The sequence below is a fragment of the Lycorma delicatula genome, chromosome 5, assembly GCF_047948215.1.
Source record: "Lycorma delicatula isolate Av1 chromosome 5, ASM4794821v1, whole genome shotgun sequence".
Classification (NCBI taxonomy): domain Eukaryota; kingdom Metazoa; phylum Arthropoda; class Insecta; order Hemiptera; family Fulgoridae; genus Lycorma; species Lycorma delicatula.
Genome location: NC_134459.1, coordinates 102,672,165 through 102,691,251, shown reverse-complemented (window position 1 = coordinate 102,691,251; position 19,087 = coordinate 102,672,165). Strand labels below are relative to the sequence as shown.

Here is a 19,087-nt window from a genome sequence, read left to right as displayed (position 1 = left end):
CTTTTCTGCACTTTGTAAAGAGATGGATGCAGTACATTCAACATTACTATTTTATTGCGAAGCAAGATGGTTATCACTTGGGAAATTTTTGCAACGCGTTTAGGAATTAAGAAAAGAAATTGCAATTATTCTAGAAGTGGAAAACCAACTGAAAGCTGGGAAGTTTCAAGATGGTTTATTTGTAATGGAATTGAGCTACTTGGTCAAAATAATCAAGAAATTAAATACCTTGCATCTTCAACTCCAAGAAGCAAATACACATATGTTGGATAAGAGTGATAAAGTTATGCTTTTTATAGAAAATTTGAATTGTGGAGCAAAAATTTAAATTAAATAACCTAGAAATGTTTGCAAATATTGATGAATGTGTTAAAACTTACAAGGTTGAAGAACAACATGTGAAAGTTGTTTTTGTCACTTAGCCATGTGGCAAATAACTGTAAAAAGTATTTTGTTACTGACACCAACTTGGTAGCAAGTTATGAGTGGGTTAGGGATCCATTTCAAAATACTTCCGATGGGCTCTCAACTGCCCAATATAAATATAGAAAAAGAGCTCAGTGTCTATTTCTAATATTAAACCTTCCTTCAAAAAACTTTGTTCTGCAGGATAGGCCCAAGGGAGTCACTAATAATTATGAAACTTGTTTTTAATTTAGTACTGATAAGTTAATTGTTAAATACATTGTACAGTACTGATACAATCCTAAAATAATTGTATTAAATCAATGCAAATGTGTATTTTATTATTTGTTATCTCAATGTATTTGGTTTTGTCTGCCTTTCAGTAAATTAATAAATTTTTTTAATAATATTTTCTTTTCTATATGCTTGCACCCCCCATTTAGTGTTATCATGCGGGGCATGCCCCTCACATTGAGAAACAGTGAACTAATCTTTTACCAGATAATTTACTTAACGTATAATATATAATGCACTTAATAAATTTATTTTTAAGAATCTTAAATAACAAATATTAATGTTACTGGTGTTTTCTTCTAATATCAGTCTAAATTTTTCATGTTAATAAAAACAGAAGTTATAATAGACATTCATAGATATGCATAGACGTTCATTGGGGATTGCCTTTAAAAAATTCAAATGAACTCAGAAATATGAAACAGTGGTTAGTAGCACATTATTTGTACATTTTAAAGAAATAATCAATTTTTTAAAATGGAGAAACTAATCTTCTTTTGTTTACATCCTTTAAAGCATTTAATGGTCTAAAAAGACCTCATAAATATTAATTTTTAGGGTAATATTAATTTTAAAAGTAATTAAATACTTTTGTAAAGCTAAATTAGTTTAAAATATGAACATATAAATAATCATATGAAAACAAGATTATAAATTAAAGATATTAGTATACATAAAAAAAAGCAGAGGAAAGTACTAAATGAAACGCGAAATTCAATAATAATAATAATAATAATTATAATCATGAAAAGTTAATTATTATAAATGAAATTTAATGAAGTTTCTATTATCAGAACAAGATCACATCAGAACTACAATAAACCTAATCTTAAATGTATTAATTTTACATCAATTTGACAAGATGGATTAAAAATTATATTATGATGTAACTAAAACCTTTCAAAATACTAAAAATTAGAATAATCCACTTTCAAATAACTCAGAAATTGCACTTCCAAAATACCTTATGAAATTAATTATATAGTTCCTTCTTCAGGAGTTATTGTGGATAAGCCACTTTCACTGAAGATGGGAATACATTACTATTTCTGAAAAAAACAATTTCATATAATTAAAGAGATTAATTCATTTTTTTTTTTCTTTATGTACATCACATTTCATCATGCAGTTCCATAAAAAAATTTTCATCATAAGTAAATCTGGTTTGGTTTGTCAATAAAAATTTAATTTTTTCTTAGAGCATTTTCATTATCAATTGTTGTGGACAACAATATCCAAAAAAATATTTCCTAAATGATATGAATAATGGTTTAATAAAACAGTATTTCGCATTGCTACATTACTCTAAATTTAAATTAAAATTATTTATTTCCTAATTCTAACTTAAAATTTTTAATAGTATTGTAATATCTTCTACTCAAAATATTCCAGGATCTTTCAGGTCTAATTGTCCACTTTTTCTACTATGAAATATCTCTTTTCTGATAACACTGTTGTTTATGATATCCATTTTAAAAATGGTTAGGAAACCCTTGATATAACATGTACATAAAAGCTGAATAATCTGCTCTATGTGAAGTGGTTAATTGAGTCAGTTGTAGCAGATTTTCTATATATTTTCAAGGTGTGTTTTCATCTAGTAGGGTTATGAAAATTATGTAATTTGTTTTGTTTAACCTCTACGTGAAATGAAAATTGTAGTGTATTTTTTAATCGATGTTAGAAATGTGTAACATTGTTTTAAATTTCTTGTGTATTTGCTACATTTGATATTATTGATATAGCAAAGCTATTATCTGAATATTTCTGAATGTGTAATACATGTACACAAAATATTTCAGTCAGGTAACTAAGAACTGGTGAACCAATTGGTAGATCTTACTCACCCATTGGTTGATTATTAAGTGTACTGTATGTTGTTACATGTGAAGTCTGTGAAGTAATTTAGTCATGTTATTACCTGTGAGTCATGATTTCAGTTTTGTGCTGTTATATTATTATCTTGTTGGTTACTGATATTAATGAATAATAATTAAATAGTAGATTGATTTTAGGATATAACTTTCAGTCATGCTGCTTATTGAATTTATAAGATTGGTATATATTAAAGTGTATTACTTATACTTTTGACATATTTATCAATGATTTATTATATTAAACTTACCCATTGCCTTGAATTAGATCTACTTCTTGATGGGCCCATATCTACCATGGCTTTATATTCTTTTTCTAATTTTTGAAATCCTGTTAAGAATATCAAGACAATATATTAATAAGTTATAACATTCAAAATAAAACTGCAAGGGAATATAAAAAAAGTATTAGTGTGGTAAATTTTTAAGAATTCACAAAAAAAAATATAATTGACTAATGCATTTTAGTTGCAATTTACACCATAGTTCAAACATATGATTATTATGGTTATGTTATTACACAGATTTATTCAAACCATGAACCATTTATCTGACATATATATTATTATCTATTATTAAACAAGAGGAATCACCTGCATTGACAATATATAATGATTTTAAATTCACATTCATCATGGATAATCTACAAAGTACATATTTTATAGTATTAATCTACATAAACTACTACAAACTTCAGTTATTGTTACTTAATTTACATGCCCATTGAATTGTTTCAAAGTGTACATAAATATATACATACAATATTAAGTAAAAAAAGATTAAAAAGATTTACCATTTATTATTTTTGAAGATTCAGCCACTTGCAAGGAACCGTCAGATCTCATTTTCCATAAATTGTAAGCTGTATTAAATGCTTGGGCAAGTGTAATTGACATTAATTGTGCCTGTGTGAAATAAATCATTTGACTGAAATAAATCATTTATCTATTAAATAATTATTTTATGAAGTAAATTAGCTCACCTTTATTTAATCATTTGTGTAATAATGAATAATCTGATGTACTGAGTCCACTAAGTGATTAAAATACTATTTTTCCATTTGTAAAAATTGTAACAAGTTTGAGAAAATGTTAAATACTTATTTAAAACTAGTTATCAATGAAAAGTTTTGTCAGACTTTCCCGAATGAGCATTCTTCTTATTGTTACTGTTTTCTCAATTATTAATTCATTTCTAAAAAAAATATTAACTCTAATTTTTAACTCAAATTGTTCCACATTATATGTTTGTATAATATAATTCAGTATAATGCTGTTGTTGTAATTTAATTCAACTGCTGTTTAAAGATTTTTATGCATCTATAGTATATCTGATAAATATATATATATTTATTTTTTTTAAATCAATTCTTTTAAGAACCATACTCGTCTGTAATATATGCAAATGTATTTATTTTATTATTTTATTAGATCAACCTAAGTATAGAATAAATGTATAAAGTAGGATGAATTGCCTTATTCCACCATATATGGAGGAGCGCTTTTGCGATTTACTCCCATCATCAGCTGTATTACATTTTCATATATTCATCTCAACTTAAATCATAAACTTCACAAAATATAACATATAATTTATTTATTTTATTTAAAATTTACAACCTTTAATCTTTCTATTTTAAGAATTTAAACTTTTATTCAGTTAAATTAAAAATTATATTAAAAACAAAATTTGAAAAATTAATTAAAATTAAAATTAAATTGTTAACTTTTTTTACATATGTAAAAATGTGACATCAAATTAAAAATTAAAATAATTTTAAGTAAAGCAAATGTCCATTTTGTCTACTTAACTGAACTTACTTTACTATTCTTACTGAAATATATTCAAATATACACACTATCAAAATAGATGGCGTAGCCATAAACTGCAGCTTTCATAATACTGTCATCCTCATATTTAGTCTAAAGGTTGATCATATTAAATTTATTTTTATGTTTATATATATATATATATATATAGTATCTATCTAAAATTTCTAATCCCTTATTATTTGTATTCATATTATATTTTTATTGTGATGGCAAAAAATGTTGGTTTCTAGATTTCAACAGAAATATACATTTTTACCATTCCTGAATCCATTTTGACTAGTTTCGGTGTGACATCTGTACATACATATGTGTGCATGTATATATGTATCTTGCATAACTCAAAAACCATTAGTTGGAGAATGTTGAAATTTTGGATTTAGGACTGTTGTAACATCTAGTTTTTGCACCTCCCCTTTTGACTGTAGTTGATTGAACCAAATTTGGACTAAACCAATTTGGATTTTGGACTTAACTGCAGTAATAAGCTCTCATTGAGAGCTTTTCAATGATATATTACAACAAATGGTGCTTATTTTCATTGGTTCCAGAGTTACAGCCAAATAAAATTTTACTTAATGAAATATTTGGATCTTAGGGGAGGCACATCAGTTCGAATCAGAGGGTTTTAAGATCTCCTTTTTTTAAATTTTTTTTTATGTTGAATATATTGATTTATTAATAATTATTAAATTATTATTTTAAAAAATTTACGATGAATAATAATTCAATAACAAAAAAAAATGAAAAAATATCATACGTTTTTAATGAAATAGAATTTTATGTACTTTTCATTTTAAAAAAATGTGTAAATGTAATTTATTAGGCGTACAAAAACGTCATGTGTTGTCCACATCAGATTTTTTTATTTCCAGTATTTTTAAATTTGTCCTAATATCGGATATTGTATGTTTATTCTTAAGCTGATGATCAGATACATTAGAGAAAGCCAGTTTACCTTTTTTATAATTACTAAAATGTTCCAAGAATTTAGCCGTAAAGGAACTAGTGGTCTTTCCTATATAAATATGGTTACAATCATTACATTCAGTTTTATAAATACCACTCAAATTATATAAATCAAATGAATCATTATGTTTATTACTTATTAGGTGTTTTATTATGTGGTTATTTGTCTGCTACGCGGGTTTAAATTTATTATTATCATAAACAATGAAATATCATCATATACATCAAAATAGAGCAAGCAATTAATTATACAAAGTATAATGCATATAAAAATAAATTAAACACAGAAATAGATTCTATAAAACAAATTACCACATATAATGGTTATAATAATTCTTTATTAGATAATATATATAATAAACAAATGTAAAAAATTAAAAATAAAACACATTTAATACCATTAAACAGTACACAAAATGTTGACAATGCATATTTAAAATATGTATATACTGATAAAATAGTTGAACATACTACAAAGGTTTATGATAATAATAAATTCATTAAGTCTTTTTTCATCCAGCAGTAGTCATTCATCATAGATTTATCCCATCTGCCTTGATAACATTGTTCCATCTGCAATATATGTTGGTGGAATCTTTCTCTTTGTTCATCATTGATATCACCCAAGTTTAGAGGGAAGAAGTCCAAATGAGAATGTAGAAAGTGAATTTTCAATGATATTCTGTAGCCTAAATTTGTGTAGTTCACCATAGAAATGAAACATTTCATTGGGTTTGGTTTCTTGTTTCTTATTTATTTATAAGTAGATCATTGTTTTTAGCTTTTTTGTTTCCAAGAAAAACATTAACGACATCTTTGAATGACTTCCATGCTGCTAGTTTTTTTAGAATTCAGTTTGCTGTCAAATATATTTTCATGAATTAATTTTCTTATTTGTGGCCCGATGAATATTCCCTCTTTTAATTTGGCTTCACTTAATTTTGAAAATTCTCAGATAAATATTTAAAGCTGTCTCCATCTTTATCTAATGCTTTTACAAAATTCTTCATCAGGCCTAGTTTTATGTGTAGAGGTAATAAAATAATACAATTTCCTTCGACAACGGGAATATTGACAACATTTAACTTTCCTGGGGTAGACTGATTTCCTTCTAGCCAGTCTTTAACTGCGTACTGTTTCTCTGCAGCCTGACTATCCCACAAACACATATATTTTGTAAAGCCACTCTGGAGAGCTAGAAGAAGCCCTGTCACTTTCAGGTCAGCAATGATTCACCATGAGTGTACATCACACTTAATAGATTTTATAATTTTTTACATACTTTCATATGTTTCTTTCATTTCTACAGCATGTGCTATTGGTATAGAAGAAAACTTATTCGAGTTTTGCAGCAACACTGGCTTTAAGCTGCTTTTTGATGAGTCTGTAAATAATTGCTGATCATGAATAACATATTCAATATCCAGTTCAGACATTAGCTTTCTAACATCATGGCAGGAACAAATTAAACCATCTCTTCTAAAATATTTCAGTAAATTTTCATTTTGATTTCTATATACTGAAATTTTAGTATCCTTGTTTATAAATTTCATTCTTTAAGACATAAACCTAGGAGTACTGTATGTTGTTTTGACAAATGCAAGTCACAAATTAGGTAGCTCAATTCTGCTTGTGTGATGAGGTGAGGTTCAGTATTTGATTCTTCTGGAATCTAATTAATATCTATTGAAATTGAGGATTCATCGATTGAGCCTTCTGGGGAATCAGAAATTTCTTTCCAAGAACTTGGAGCTATTGGAATCGGTAAATCAACACTGGTCTCATAGTTGAACAAATATTTGGGTGTGCAATACTACTTCTATTGTTTGAATTGAAACCAATAACATTTGTTAAGCAAAAATAGCAGTCATCCGAATGGTTAGTAGGCTCTCGCCAAATCATAGGTAAATGCTATGATTCCAAAAGGCAAATGTTCTTTTTTACTTTTAACCACTGGCTTAGTTTAACCAAGAATGAAATTAAACTGAAATATTACAGAAATACTTACTTAATTATAAAAATAATTATGTTTTAATTTATAATTACTTAAAACGCTTCATAAAATTGTTTCAGAGTGCAATAAAACACAGTGTGAAATACACACACACACACAACTTAACAAATTTTGATGTTTAATAAAGTAATACCAAAAGCTGTTCTGTCATAAAAATCTTTCATTATATTTATGGCATTACTTACGAAACAATCTTTATAATATGTGAATGATGAAACCACTACCACAACTAAAGAACCCACTAAGTCATACCAATAGCCTGAATTCATCCAAAGAAAATTTCATCACATTGAATTACTCATTACTTGACTCACTGACATGTCTATATATGTCTGGCTTGAGAAATGACATCATTCGACTGTTACGTACAAATATAGGTCTGCAGCATACATCACAATATAAATCAGATGTGAATAAGCAAACATACAGATGTACCAACTTATTTGTATTGTTTATTCCATAAATTATGGAATAAATAAATTTAAGGGGTTGTAACTTCAGAACATTACGTGATCGCTTGTTTCAGAATATATATTCAGATTTAGCATATAAAATACTATATAGAACACCTACTGCCTTTTTTAGTTTGAAATTCTTTGTTGACAAGTATTAGAACATGTTTATCACTCCAACAGAACTTGATTGCAAAATACTTCATTGCTCAGAGACAACTTTATATCAAGCAAATTTTAGATAAACTGTAGGCTTTCTAAAACTGTAAGTTATAAATAACATATTAATCAGTTACTTTATAGTAACATTTTACTACATAAATGTTTTGGGTGACTTAAGCACCAGTTATTTTCCAGGTTTAAAAATGACAGACTAGAATTTGAATTATTCAATTTGATGGAATAGTTAAAAATATCATTCTAATAAAATATTATTAGTGTTACAGATTTCTGAAACTTTCGTTAACTTTTAATTTTCCAGTAAACGGCTATAGTGGTCAACTCCTTCTTTTGCCCAAAATGCAAAAATTCCTCATAATAACATTGATTTCAGTATGGTTTTAGGTAGGATTAGTCTACTTTGTGTCAATCATAGTTTGAGGGTAATTCAATTACTGAGATTTTTTTCAATTTTAAACTTGCAGATGTTTTATCATGATAATCTGCACCAATACCAAATATGAGTGTATTTTTAAATTAAGAATTGTTTGCAGGATCAACATACAAGTTATCTTTAAGTCAACTTGGTCAGGAACATGTCTTAAGCTCTTGAATATATTAGATAGTATCTTTCTTTACATCAAAAGTTTTTTTTTTTATTGCAAGATGTTATCAATAAGCTGTTCTTTACATACAGAATGGAATGAATTCTTATAATGCATAGTGATAGGAGGTGTGTCATACTTGAGTGTGTCACTGGAAATAGGAAACTAAACAGCAATCTCTTGAATGACATCACTCACATTTTCCAACTATACCAATAAAATTAAAATAAGCACCTTCAACCATGAAAGTCTTAGCAATTGTTTTTTTGGGGCCAGAAAGATATTCTTCTCTTTGATTCCATGTCTTGAGGAGAAATCACCATTGTAGAAAGGTACAAAGAAATTTAAAAAAGTTATAATATATCACATAGAATTGTTAGTGAGATCTACTCACTAAGAAGATATATTATGTCTGTTTCACAACAACATGTATTGATCTAATCATGACAAAATAACTGCAAAATTTCAATTTGACCAATCGTCATATAGTCTGGATCTCATGCCATCTGATTTTCACACATTCCTAAAATTAAAGAAACTTTTTAATGAAAAGTGCGGAACAATTGATAATGACATTACCAATTGGACACCAACTGATTCATTGATTCAAGGAATAGACAGCAGAGTTGATCAGTGAGGGGATCATCATTTCCTGTTCTCAGAAATACGTGGATGTCAACAGGATTATGATGAAAAATAGTTGAAGATGTATTTTCATTGTAAAAACAATAATTTTGGGTTAGAATAAATCATCAGTTTATCAGAAAATTATTCTTACTTAAAAAGTGAATTTCGCATCATAAATCCACAATTATTGCTAAATTTCAGCTACACTTTAGTTTCATTAAGTAGAAATTTTTAGTATTTCTTATGCAGCAGAAATGTGTTCTTATCATTTCTCTTTAACCACTTTCAAACAGCTTTTTAAAATCTTTTCATCTACAGAAAAATTGATTTCCTGGTGCTGTAAGGGACATTAACCCAAGAAAAACATGTTTATTGGTCTTGGCTGATATTTTTTCTTTAATCATCCAAATAATGAAAATAGAGGAGATAAAAAAATTTTTAACCATACTATATGCTCCATAAACATTCTTGAATACCATTGGTGGTATTCAAAGGAAAAGGGAAAAGGGTAAGTTAATATTGGCATTCAAGAAAATTATTCCTCATGAAAAATTATGTTTAACTCCAGTCTTTCTAAGAAATCGTTCAGTATAATGTTTAGTTTATGTGTTTTAATAATTTGCAAATGAATTTCACTGCAGCTTATTCACAAAAATGTTTTGTTGTATGTAATTCAACAGCTCATAATTTTTTAATAATGCACTATATTAACAAAAATATATGCAGAGATCATAATACTTTATGCTATAGTATACTTAATATTGTCACATGCATATATTTAAGACATCATATACTGTTAAGGATTTTATCGCCCCATATAAATTTAGAAATATTTTATCATAAGCGGTATTATAATTTTTAAATTAAAATGTTATACTTAACCTTACCCTTTCATTTACCTTAACGTTCTAATGAGTTTTAAAAACTGTGCATTTTTTTAATTCTAAATATGAAGCATTAAATTACCTTGATAAATAGTTACATAATTTTACTTAAAATAAATATAACACTTAATGTGAAAATTTTATTATCATACCACTTTTCGTTTTGGACAATGAAATGCATGGCAATGCAACAAGTCATCATTATCTGTAGCAATAAATGCAAAAACACAGCCAAATGCTGCATCTGCTGAACAGTATGATATCCTATAAAATTTAAAAAAATTAAATTTTAGTAAAAAATATCAAATATCTTACATACACATATAAACAAATAAATTATAAATTATTCTTTATGAATGATATACAATCTGGAAAACTAATCTTTAACTTATTAGTAAAACCATCAACAGGGCAACTCAGCCACCTATTTGAATTTATGTATAACCTCTGGGCAAAAAACCAAGTCACCAAACAATCTTGCAGTCAGAGTCCCCATCACTCACTGAGCACAAGCAAGATCAGTTGTCTTGCTGATTATAAAAAAATGCAAGCTTGACAAGACTGATGGAACCAAATCAGCAACTTTTTTGGTAACCATGGTAGAAAGGTTGAAGGAATGTGAAAAGAGAAAGATTGAGGAAATGATTAACATACACAGCAGGAATAGAATAGACCAGTGTAGTTTGCCATTGTTCAGGGAGCTATCAAGAAGTTATTGTAGAAACTGTTTCTATGATTCTCAATGGCATAATCAACCATTTCAATTTAATAATGTTGTCTGCTTACTGTATTCTAGAGTAGTTTCATTTAGAATTTAATCAATTAGGCATGATGTCACTGTATATAGAAACATGATTTTCTTCAATCTCATACAGTTCAAAATTTATTATACAGTTCTCTCATACAATTCATCATTCAAAATTTATAAAAATACTTACTTGTATTTTATTTTCTTCAAGCAATTTGAATCATATTTCTTTCTTCGAAGAAGATCTAAAGATTAGTAAAGTTCATTTGATAGTCTCCATTTTAATAGTTCTACAAATGTATACATTTTCATTATAGTAATGTTTCATTTTTTTGAAATTATTAATGTATATTAAAATGTTAAAATAGCCATTACTGTGGTGGTGACAAAGTTCTACTTCAAGAGAAAGTTTTTTTAAGATAATTACTAGAATTAGCAGTTGTGGTGAAACAAAGTGCCACAACTGATAGATCAAAATTGATTTGCAATAACCCTGATAAATGAGTGAATAATTTTTATTTGGATCAATTTATTTATTGTTTTTTTTTTATTTTAACGTAAAAATCTCATGTCACACATTTATGACTGGGGTCCTAAAATAAAGCCACAATCATTACAAACTGTCCAACCATTAATTAGTTAATTGAAGTGCTCCTGGGAAAGGCTAGGAGAAATCAATAACATTAATTTAATTCTTGTAAATAATATTTGGTTTTTAAATAAGTTAATGGTAAACTTAATTTTTACTAACCTATAAAGTGAAACATCAAGTACTGTGATTGACGTAGTAGCATCATTTACCAAAATACCACCAAGATTTACATACACTGTGACATGCTGTGAATGCTTATGATGTAATTTGCTCTGTTTTAACATGAAAAAAGAACATTATTTTAATTCTGTAAATAAAATTAAATAAAATCCTTTATTATAAGAAATGACACCTATTTTAAAAACAGGTTTTTTGCTTCCATTTTTATATATTTTTATATATATGCTAGATCACTGAGTCATAATAAATAGGTGGTTTGATTCATTTCTTTCAATTGATCTTATTTCAATTCCTGGTTTGGAAAAAAATTTAAAAAAAAACATTGTTCACTGCAATTTTTATCAGTTTGACTGATGTTATACGGAACATTTACAATTATTTTATTTTACTTATTATTATAAAATTATATATATTATTATTATTATTAAACAAATAATATCCTTAAAAAATTATCAAGTAAATTTCAGAATAGAATTTCTCTAAAATGGAGATTTTTTTAATTAACATATTTAAATATAATATACCAGACTTATTTTTCCATCTCCTGCAGTTAATAATAATTCTCAAGAATCAAAATAACATTTCTAATTATAATATCCTCTTATAACCTAATAGTTCTACAACACCTAAAAAAACATTCTGCAAATTTAAGATGTAAAATAAGGACAAAAGGCTGAAGGTTTGTCATATTTAATTTTCTATTCCTCCTTATTAGTGAAGAAACAACTCTGAGAGCAGTTTGATTGTGTTGGCTTTATTGGCGGCCAGTGATAATAACATCAGTATCCCATTTTTTTATTATTAATAGACAAAAATATAAAATACTTCTACAATTTAGCTGAATAAACAGAATTGAGAACATGTAATAGCAGCCTTGTGTATGACTGATTGATTAACAACATCCTATTACAACTTGTATATTCCATAATGGCTTAAAAATTGCAGGAAGTAGTATCTTGAAAACTGAAATTTGAAATAAGGAAATCTAGCATTTATTAATGACGAATGACCAAACCAATCAATGTTATTGAAAATCAATAACTTTGGCTTTAATGTTTTAGTAATATCTAGAGCAATTATTAAAATTCTATACTTTGTACAACCATTAAAACTGAAGTTGTTAACCGGTTAATAACTTTACAGGTAATCTGAAGTTATTAAACTGTAACAAATTGATATGAAAGTTTAATCCATTTACCATATTGATCTTTGTTCCCACTTAAAACAACAGAATTAATTAACTGGCTAAGCCATGTAACTGCTGTTTTAACTCGAGCTTTTGACATTTTGTCTGTTTGTGAATTTGTGAGCATTTGCAGGCAAACACATTTTCCATATTTATTAAAAATCTTGTAAAAAGTGTCCTTGCTGTAAGGTAGAATATTGAATGTGTAATGATTTTCTGTTTTAAAATGGGCAGCCACACATCTAGCCCTTAAGTTTGAAAAATAAAAATGGAACTGATCAAATATTGAAGTCCACCTATAGTGTAGGGAAATAAATTTTCTGTAAAACTGCTTATGTGAAAATGTATAATAATTAACTTTACTTTTTACTTATGTACAATGTTGTTGAAAAATATTAAGATTATAAAAAGATGCAAAATAAAATAAAAAAAACATGGAAGATGCTGGAACTATCACTTTCATAGTCATCAATCAGTGATGATGTCAAGTATCCCCAGAAATGGCCTACAACATTAGTAACAAAATAAAATTATTTTTTACACGGATAAATCTTCCTCTATCAATTATAATTGACAGTCGATTTTGTAGTTTAAAATATAGTACAAAATGGAATCTAATTTTTTTAATATTATAATTATGTTTAATTATATTATAGAGGTTGATTTGCTAAATTCAGTTCACAAGATTAATTGTTTTCTATTCAATATTTATGACAATGTGTTACAGCAAATATATTTATTTTTTATTTAATGTAAAAAATAATATACAGTGATTATATCGTCTTTTTTTTTTCTATTCAGATTTCATTAATTTTTAGATATAAAAAAGTTAATGTTATTTTAAAAATAGTTGATTTGTCATGTTTCATTAAAAACAGAAATGCAAGAAGTTTATAAAGATACTGCCAATTATATTGTACTGCTTGAAAATTGTTTCCAAAAGTTGACTTGAAAAATGTGATCCATGATTGAAAATATTTAATAAAAATTAATTTTTTCTAAATGTTTTATGGGAAGGAAATCATGTTTTTTCAACTGTTAGGGTTCAACATATGCCACTAACTCTGATAAGTAATCTTAGTAGGATGTAGGTTGACTGTAGATACTACTAAGATTACTGTAGCTGATACATTGCTTCAATATCACAGCCACTAGCACATAGGTAAATAAATCATTATTTTACTTGAATATTAGTAGATACCTCCCAGTATGCTTAGCCAATAACAGCTCATATTAAACTTTCTCAACACCTGTATTACCTTCAACTTTTTAAATTAATTTTAAATGGTAAACCACTTTCTCAAATATGAACAAACATTATTCTATTTTTTATTGTTGAATCAATTTAAGATGGTAAAATTTTAACTGACTTGTAACTAACTTCAGTAAGAAAAACTCTTTTTGGAGATTGATTTAAACTATGTAAGAACTTAATTGAAATTTTAATTTCAGTTAAAATCTGGTGAATTTATTTAGTGTATTCATAACAAATGAAATGAGTGTTTATGCTTTCATTAATTCTATTATTAGAAAACAAACATTGTACTTTCATACAATGTAAAATTAATTAAAAAATTTCTTTTCTTTTTTTTTAAATAACAGTATAATATATTTCTATGATAATAAATCCCCTAGATAGTACAATGTTACAAAGTAAATATTTTTCAATTAAAAGTTTTCAGTTCTTAATAGTGAAACTGAATTAACTCAATGTTTTCTTATGGTAGAATGTGGAGTGTTTGTTAGATTTCCCTAACTACAGTTTTAAATTATAAAAAAAGCATGGAGAAATAATCTTATTTATATTTCAATAGAATAAATTTTTTAACTTGATGTTTTATTAGTCCTTGTATTGATATAATTAAATTGGCAAGAAATTACAGGAAAATAGAATGAAGGTTATCAAAATTCTTTCTAAAACAAAAAAAGTGTATAATCATATTTTTTTCCATTGACAAAATCAAGTAATTAATTTTTAAATCTTAAAAATTATTTACTTCTTTTACAGCAGTTACTCGTAATTACTGCAAGTGGTATAATTTTAAAAAGTTTGATTTCTGGAATTAAAATCTTACATAATATAATATTTGTAATTTTATTTTAGTAATCTTAAATGAATATATATTTAAAATAATTAAGTATGAACTTTTTTTATGATAATATATACAGTACTATTTCAGTCATGACAGGTTGTGGGATCCCATGAAAGTACGTTAATGGTAAAAAATTAAAGTAAGATAGGTCTTATCTCAATATTTTGTACTAGGTGGTTTATTTTATTTTAATAGAATTTAAATATAATTTAACAGTAAGAGGAATAATATGAATTTTAAAAAGATTAATTTCAGTCACACACACACACATGCACACACACACACACACACACACACACACACACACACACACACACACACACACACACATATATATATATATATATATATATATATATATATATATACACTCCTACAGTTTATTGAAGATGTCTAATATACTGATATTAATAATAATAAATAAAAAACTACCCATGGACACACTGAAATAATAACCTTTATATAAAACTCATCATTTTCCATTACACAATGCAGTTTACATATTACAATGTAATGCATTAAAGTATTTAAAACTGATGAATCAACGGATTCAAGAAGGTTTATTATATCAGTTAAGCTTGCTATTTTAATATGTTAGTAGGTGACAATAGTTAACAAGTTATAATTATACATATATGTTATATTACATAAAATTACTCACCAAATTATTATGACAGATTGCACCATGATTATTGTCATTTACGGTAATAATATACAGTATTTTGAGATAAATAGTAACAGAACAAATACATGTAGCAAAATTCTACTGACCAATGTAACAATAGCTTTAACAGCTGCTGCTGTATCCTTTTCACTTGTAGCAGATGGAACAACTAAATTACCTAAGTACTTTGATTGAAATGTAGCACCCTCTATCGGAGAAGGAATGCCATCTGTTGGTGAATTATCTGTGGGACCAGCTAATGGTTCTTGACTGCTTCCTAAGTACTCATCGCTCAATTCTAAAGGAAATTGTTAAACATAATATCAGTAAATGGTAACTATAGATTTAATAGCTAAAAGCCAAATATATATAAGTAGTCAGCCATAAATATATAAGATATTCTTGTTATAATATTTTAATAAAATCATAAAAATTTGAATTTAAAAGTACATAGATTAATTAAATTGCATTACAACTCTGGAAATATAACAATTTGAATTATTCTATCAAGTCTCACAAATTGAACATTTAAAAAAAATATATTTTGAGTCTACATATCCATGGCATTGAGGTAAAATGATTTACCAATTTGTTTATTATTAAAGAAGGATTTTATTCTAATTCAGAACTTTACAATGTAAGGCAATATGCGGTGCAATAGGAAAAGTTGTCATTTATTCTAAAAAGGTTCTTTCCAACACATTTATGATAACTTTGGGTATTATTATAGAACCCTAGAAATGGTAATCAGTTCCCATAAATCAGTAGGCCAGCCAACCTCTTTACCAGATCATTGAATGTTCAATTGAGCCATGATATTTTTTTGATACCTCATCTCTAAAACTAATGACAAAATGGCATAAGTTATATTAGAGCTACCAGGAGCAGAAATAACAGGAAAACAATAAGCCCAATCACACATAACCTTTAGGTGGAGAAAAGTTTATAATAGAGTTGGTGAATATATTCCTGTCAGTTACTTTTTTTAGGATCAATTTCATCAATGCATATATATTTATCCAATGTTTAAGACTTGATCAAGGTCCATTTCCAGAGAGGAATTAATTTTGAATAAAAATTTTATTTGTTATGTTTAATTAGCAAATCATTAGTGTAGTAATAATATCGGTTGTAGCAGTCATCAAATTCTGAGATGTTAACAATCCACCAGCAGTTTTTTCAGTTTCCAGTCTTTCACCGGGATGGTGCTGAAAGCACTACCTAAAATAGTCAAAGTGATGAACTCATATTATCGAGCTATGTTCACAATTACATTCTAAAAAACTGTTATTGATTATTCAAGTGTTTTAGAACTTGTGTTAGTATATTTATGTAACTTTTCTTTTATTTCTCTACAATATATTATTATCCAAATTTTTCACTAATTTTCAAATTTTCTCACTGATTTCAGCATATCCTTTACATTATCTTGAATTTACAAAATATACCTGTTCAGATATTTTTAATCAGATTTCATGATTTATTGTCACCACATTTACATTACCTTCCAATGAGAATCTAACTTGTTGGGTAATTTGAGATGACCTAAAATAATGGGGACAGCAAGGGTTTTCCTTTAGGAGAAGGTATGATGAGAGGTTCTTCTGTAGCTGATGGAAAAGCATTATATTAAGGCTGGTTCAATATTTAAAATCTTCTAATTCACTATTTTTTTAATTAATAATTTTCTGCTCCCATTTTGAGTAAAGATATCCTAGTTTTTGAAGGAATTTTGTGCAAGACTGGTACCCTCTACTTTTTTTTAACCTCCAGATCCACAGTTAAGTATTGCTTCAGAGGATGAGATGAATTTTTGGTAGCGTGTGCGAAAATGCCATGCCTGACCAGGATTCAAACCCAGGACATCTGGGTGAAAGGCCAAGATGCTACCACTCGTGCCACGGAGGCTGGCGGTACCCTCTACTTTGAGTGTCTATGAAGTATTACTTTTAGTGGATTTGTGTTTTCTTTTTTCTTCAGTCTTTGTTTTTTAATTCTTGGGTTTTAGTAAGATACCTGCTTGCCTTGACAATCAAAGCAATTCATTTGTACAAAAAAAATATATCATTGATATTCAGCAATGACATGCTGCACCAAACATAACTATTATTATGTTTTTATAGTTTTTCATTGTTACTATATTTATTAATTATGCTTTCACATTGCTCACAAATCTAACACAGAAAATAAGCTTAATGTATAGAGGAAAAGTTGTAAAAGACAGCCGGTTAGATTTTCGACTATCATTTTCGAATAGGAAAGTGGGGTATGATTTTAATTTAAAATTTAATTTTTACAATGATAAATCAAATCCTTTGTTGTTACAAAAATTAAAATTTTAAATTAATACAATTGCTGACCATCATGGGCAATACTATAATGTATTTTTTTATCACTTATGTAGCATGCTATTTGTTACTTGAATTTTATTTTTTCTGAAATAGATGTATGAAAAATAAATATTTTCAATCATTTTTTATAAATATTTTAGCTTTATTAGTTAGCTGCAGATGAGAGAGTTGTGTTAATTATTAATTTATTTGCACAAACACTCAACATTAATTAAATATATTTCTTGAATAGAATTGAAAAACTCTGGTTAAAAAAGATCAGTATTGGGGATTAATCTACAGGCAGTCTGTACCATTATGACAGAGCCCAGTAAACATCACTAAAAGTTAATTTATTCTTTCAAAGGCATTAATTAGTTGTAATGTACTACATTTTAAAATTAAAACTAAACAAGTGACCATATTATGTATTATTTAAGAATAAACTTATTTAATTAATATTTCAGTGCTAATTTAATGTTCTTAGACTGTTTATCCCAATTTTTAAAAATAAAATAATTTATTTCTACCATTTTTAACAAGTATAAGAATACTTGATTACTATAGTGTTAATATATATAACTTTCTATTATTGTTGATTACTTGTAACTAGAAATTCAGTTAGTTTAGTTTGTTCAATCAACAGAAACTTAATTTAGAGTTTATGACTTGTAATATAATTTTAGTCTTGATTGGATTACCAACAGACTGGGAACCTTATTGTTGTTATCATAATTATTATATTATTATTAAAATCATCATTAAATAAACTTAAATTAGTACCATAAATTTAATTTGTTTCTAAAATTCAGTTGAACTGAAATTTTATATACACATACATTATGAAACCTAATATTTTATGAATTCTTCTAATATTTTCTGAGTCATTCTGAAATATTAGTGCCTTATTATGCTTCCATTGCCATTTTTAACAAATTGCCAAACCATTTGAAAAATCTTCTATCCAATTTTTAAAAAAAATACAATTATAAGATTTTATTTCATAGAAAAAATGCTCTGTTGATGAATTTTTAAAAAATATTAATCAAAAACAAAAAAAAGAAAATACTCCATCTGCATCCTCCCAATGTTTACATAAATATGTGTTCAAAATAATTTTCAATAGTGGCTTCTGAATTGTGAATTATTTTTTAGTAATTTTTTATATTTAATGTATTTAAC

At 26.7% G+C, this 19,087-nt stretch overlaps 2 protein-coding genes across 4 annotated transcripts in view; one reads left to right on the top strand and one right to left on the bottom strand.

Moving 5' to 3' along the window:
• The window catches only part of LOC142324503 (uncharacterized), a 985,220-nt gene that overhangs the window by 832,738 nt on the left and 133,395 nt on the right, over positions 1-19,087 (top strand). The window lies entirely within an intron of this gene.
• Positions 1-19,087, bottom strand: part of LOC142324631 (low density lipoprotein receptor adapter protein 1-like) — a 68,275-nt gene that overhangs the window by 47,159 nt on the left and 2,029 nt on the right. The window contains exons 2-6 of the mRNA XM_075365479.1: positions 15,683-15,873; positions 11,612-11,724; positions 10,265-10,376; positions 3,367-3,478; positions 2,825-2,904 (exon numbers count right to left, since the gene is read on the bottom strand). Coding sequence (XP_075221594.1) covers positions 2,825-2,904; positions 3,367-3,478; positions 10,265-10,376; positions 11,612-11,724; positions 15,683-15,873 — 608 coding nt within the window. The remainder of the gene's footprint in view (positions 1-2,824; positions 2,905-3,366; positions 3,479-10,264; positions 10,377-11,611; positions 11,725-15,682; positions 15,874-19,087) is intronic.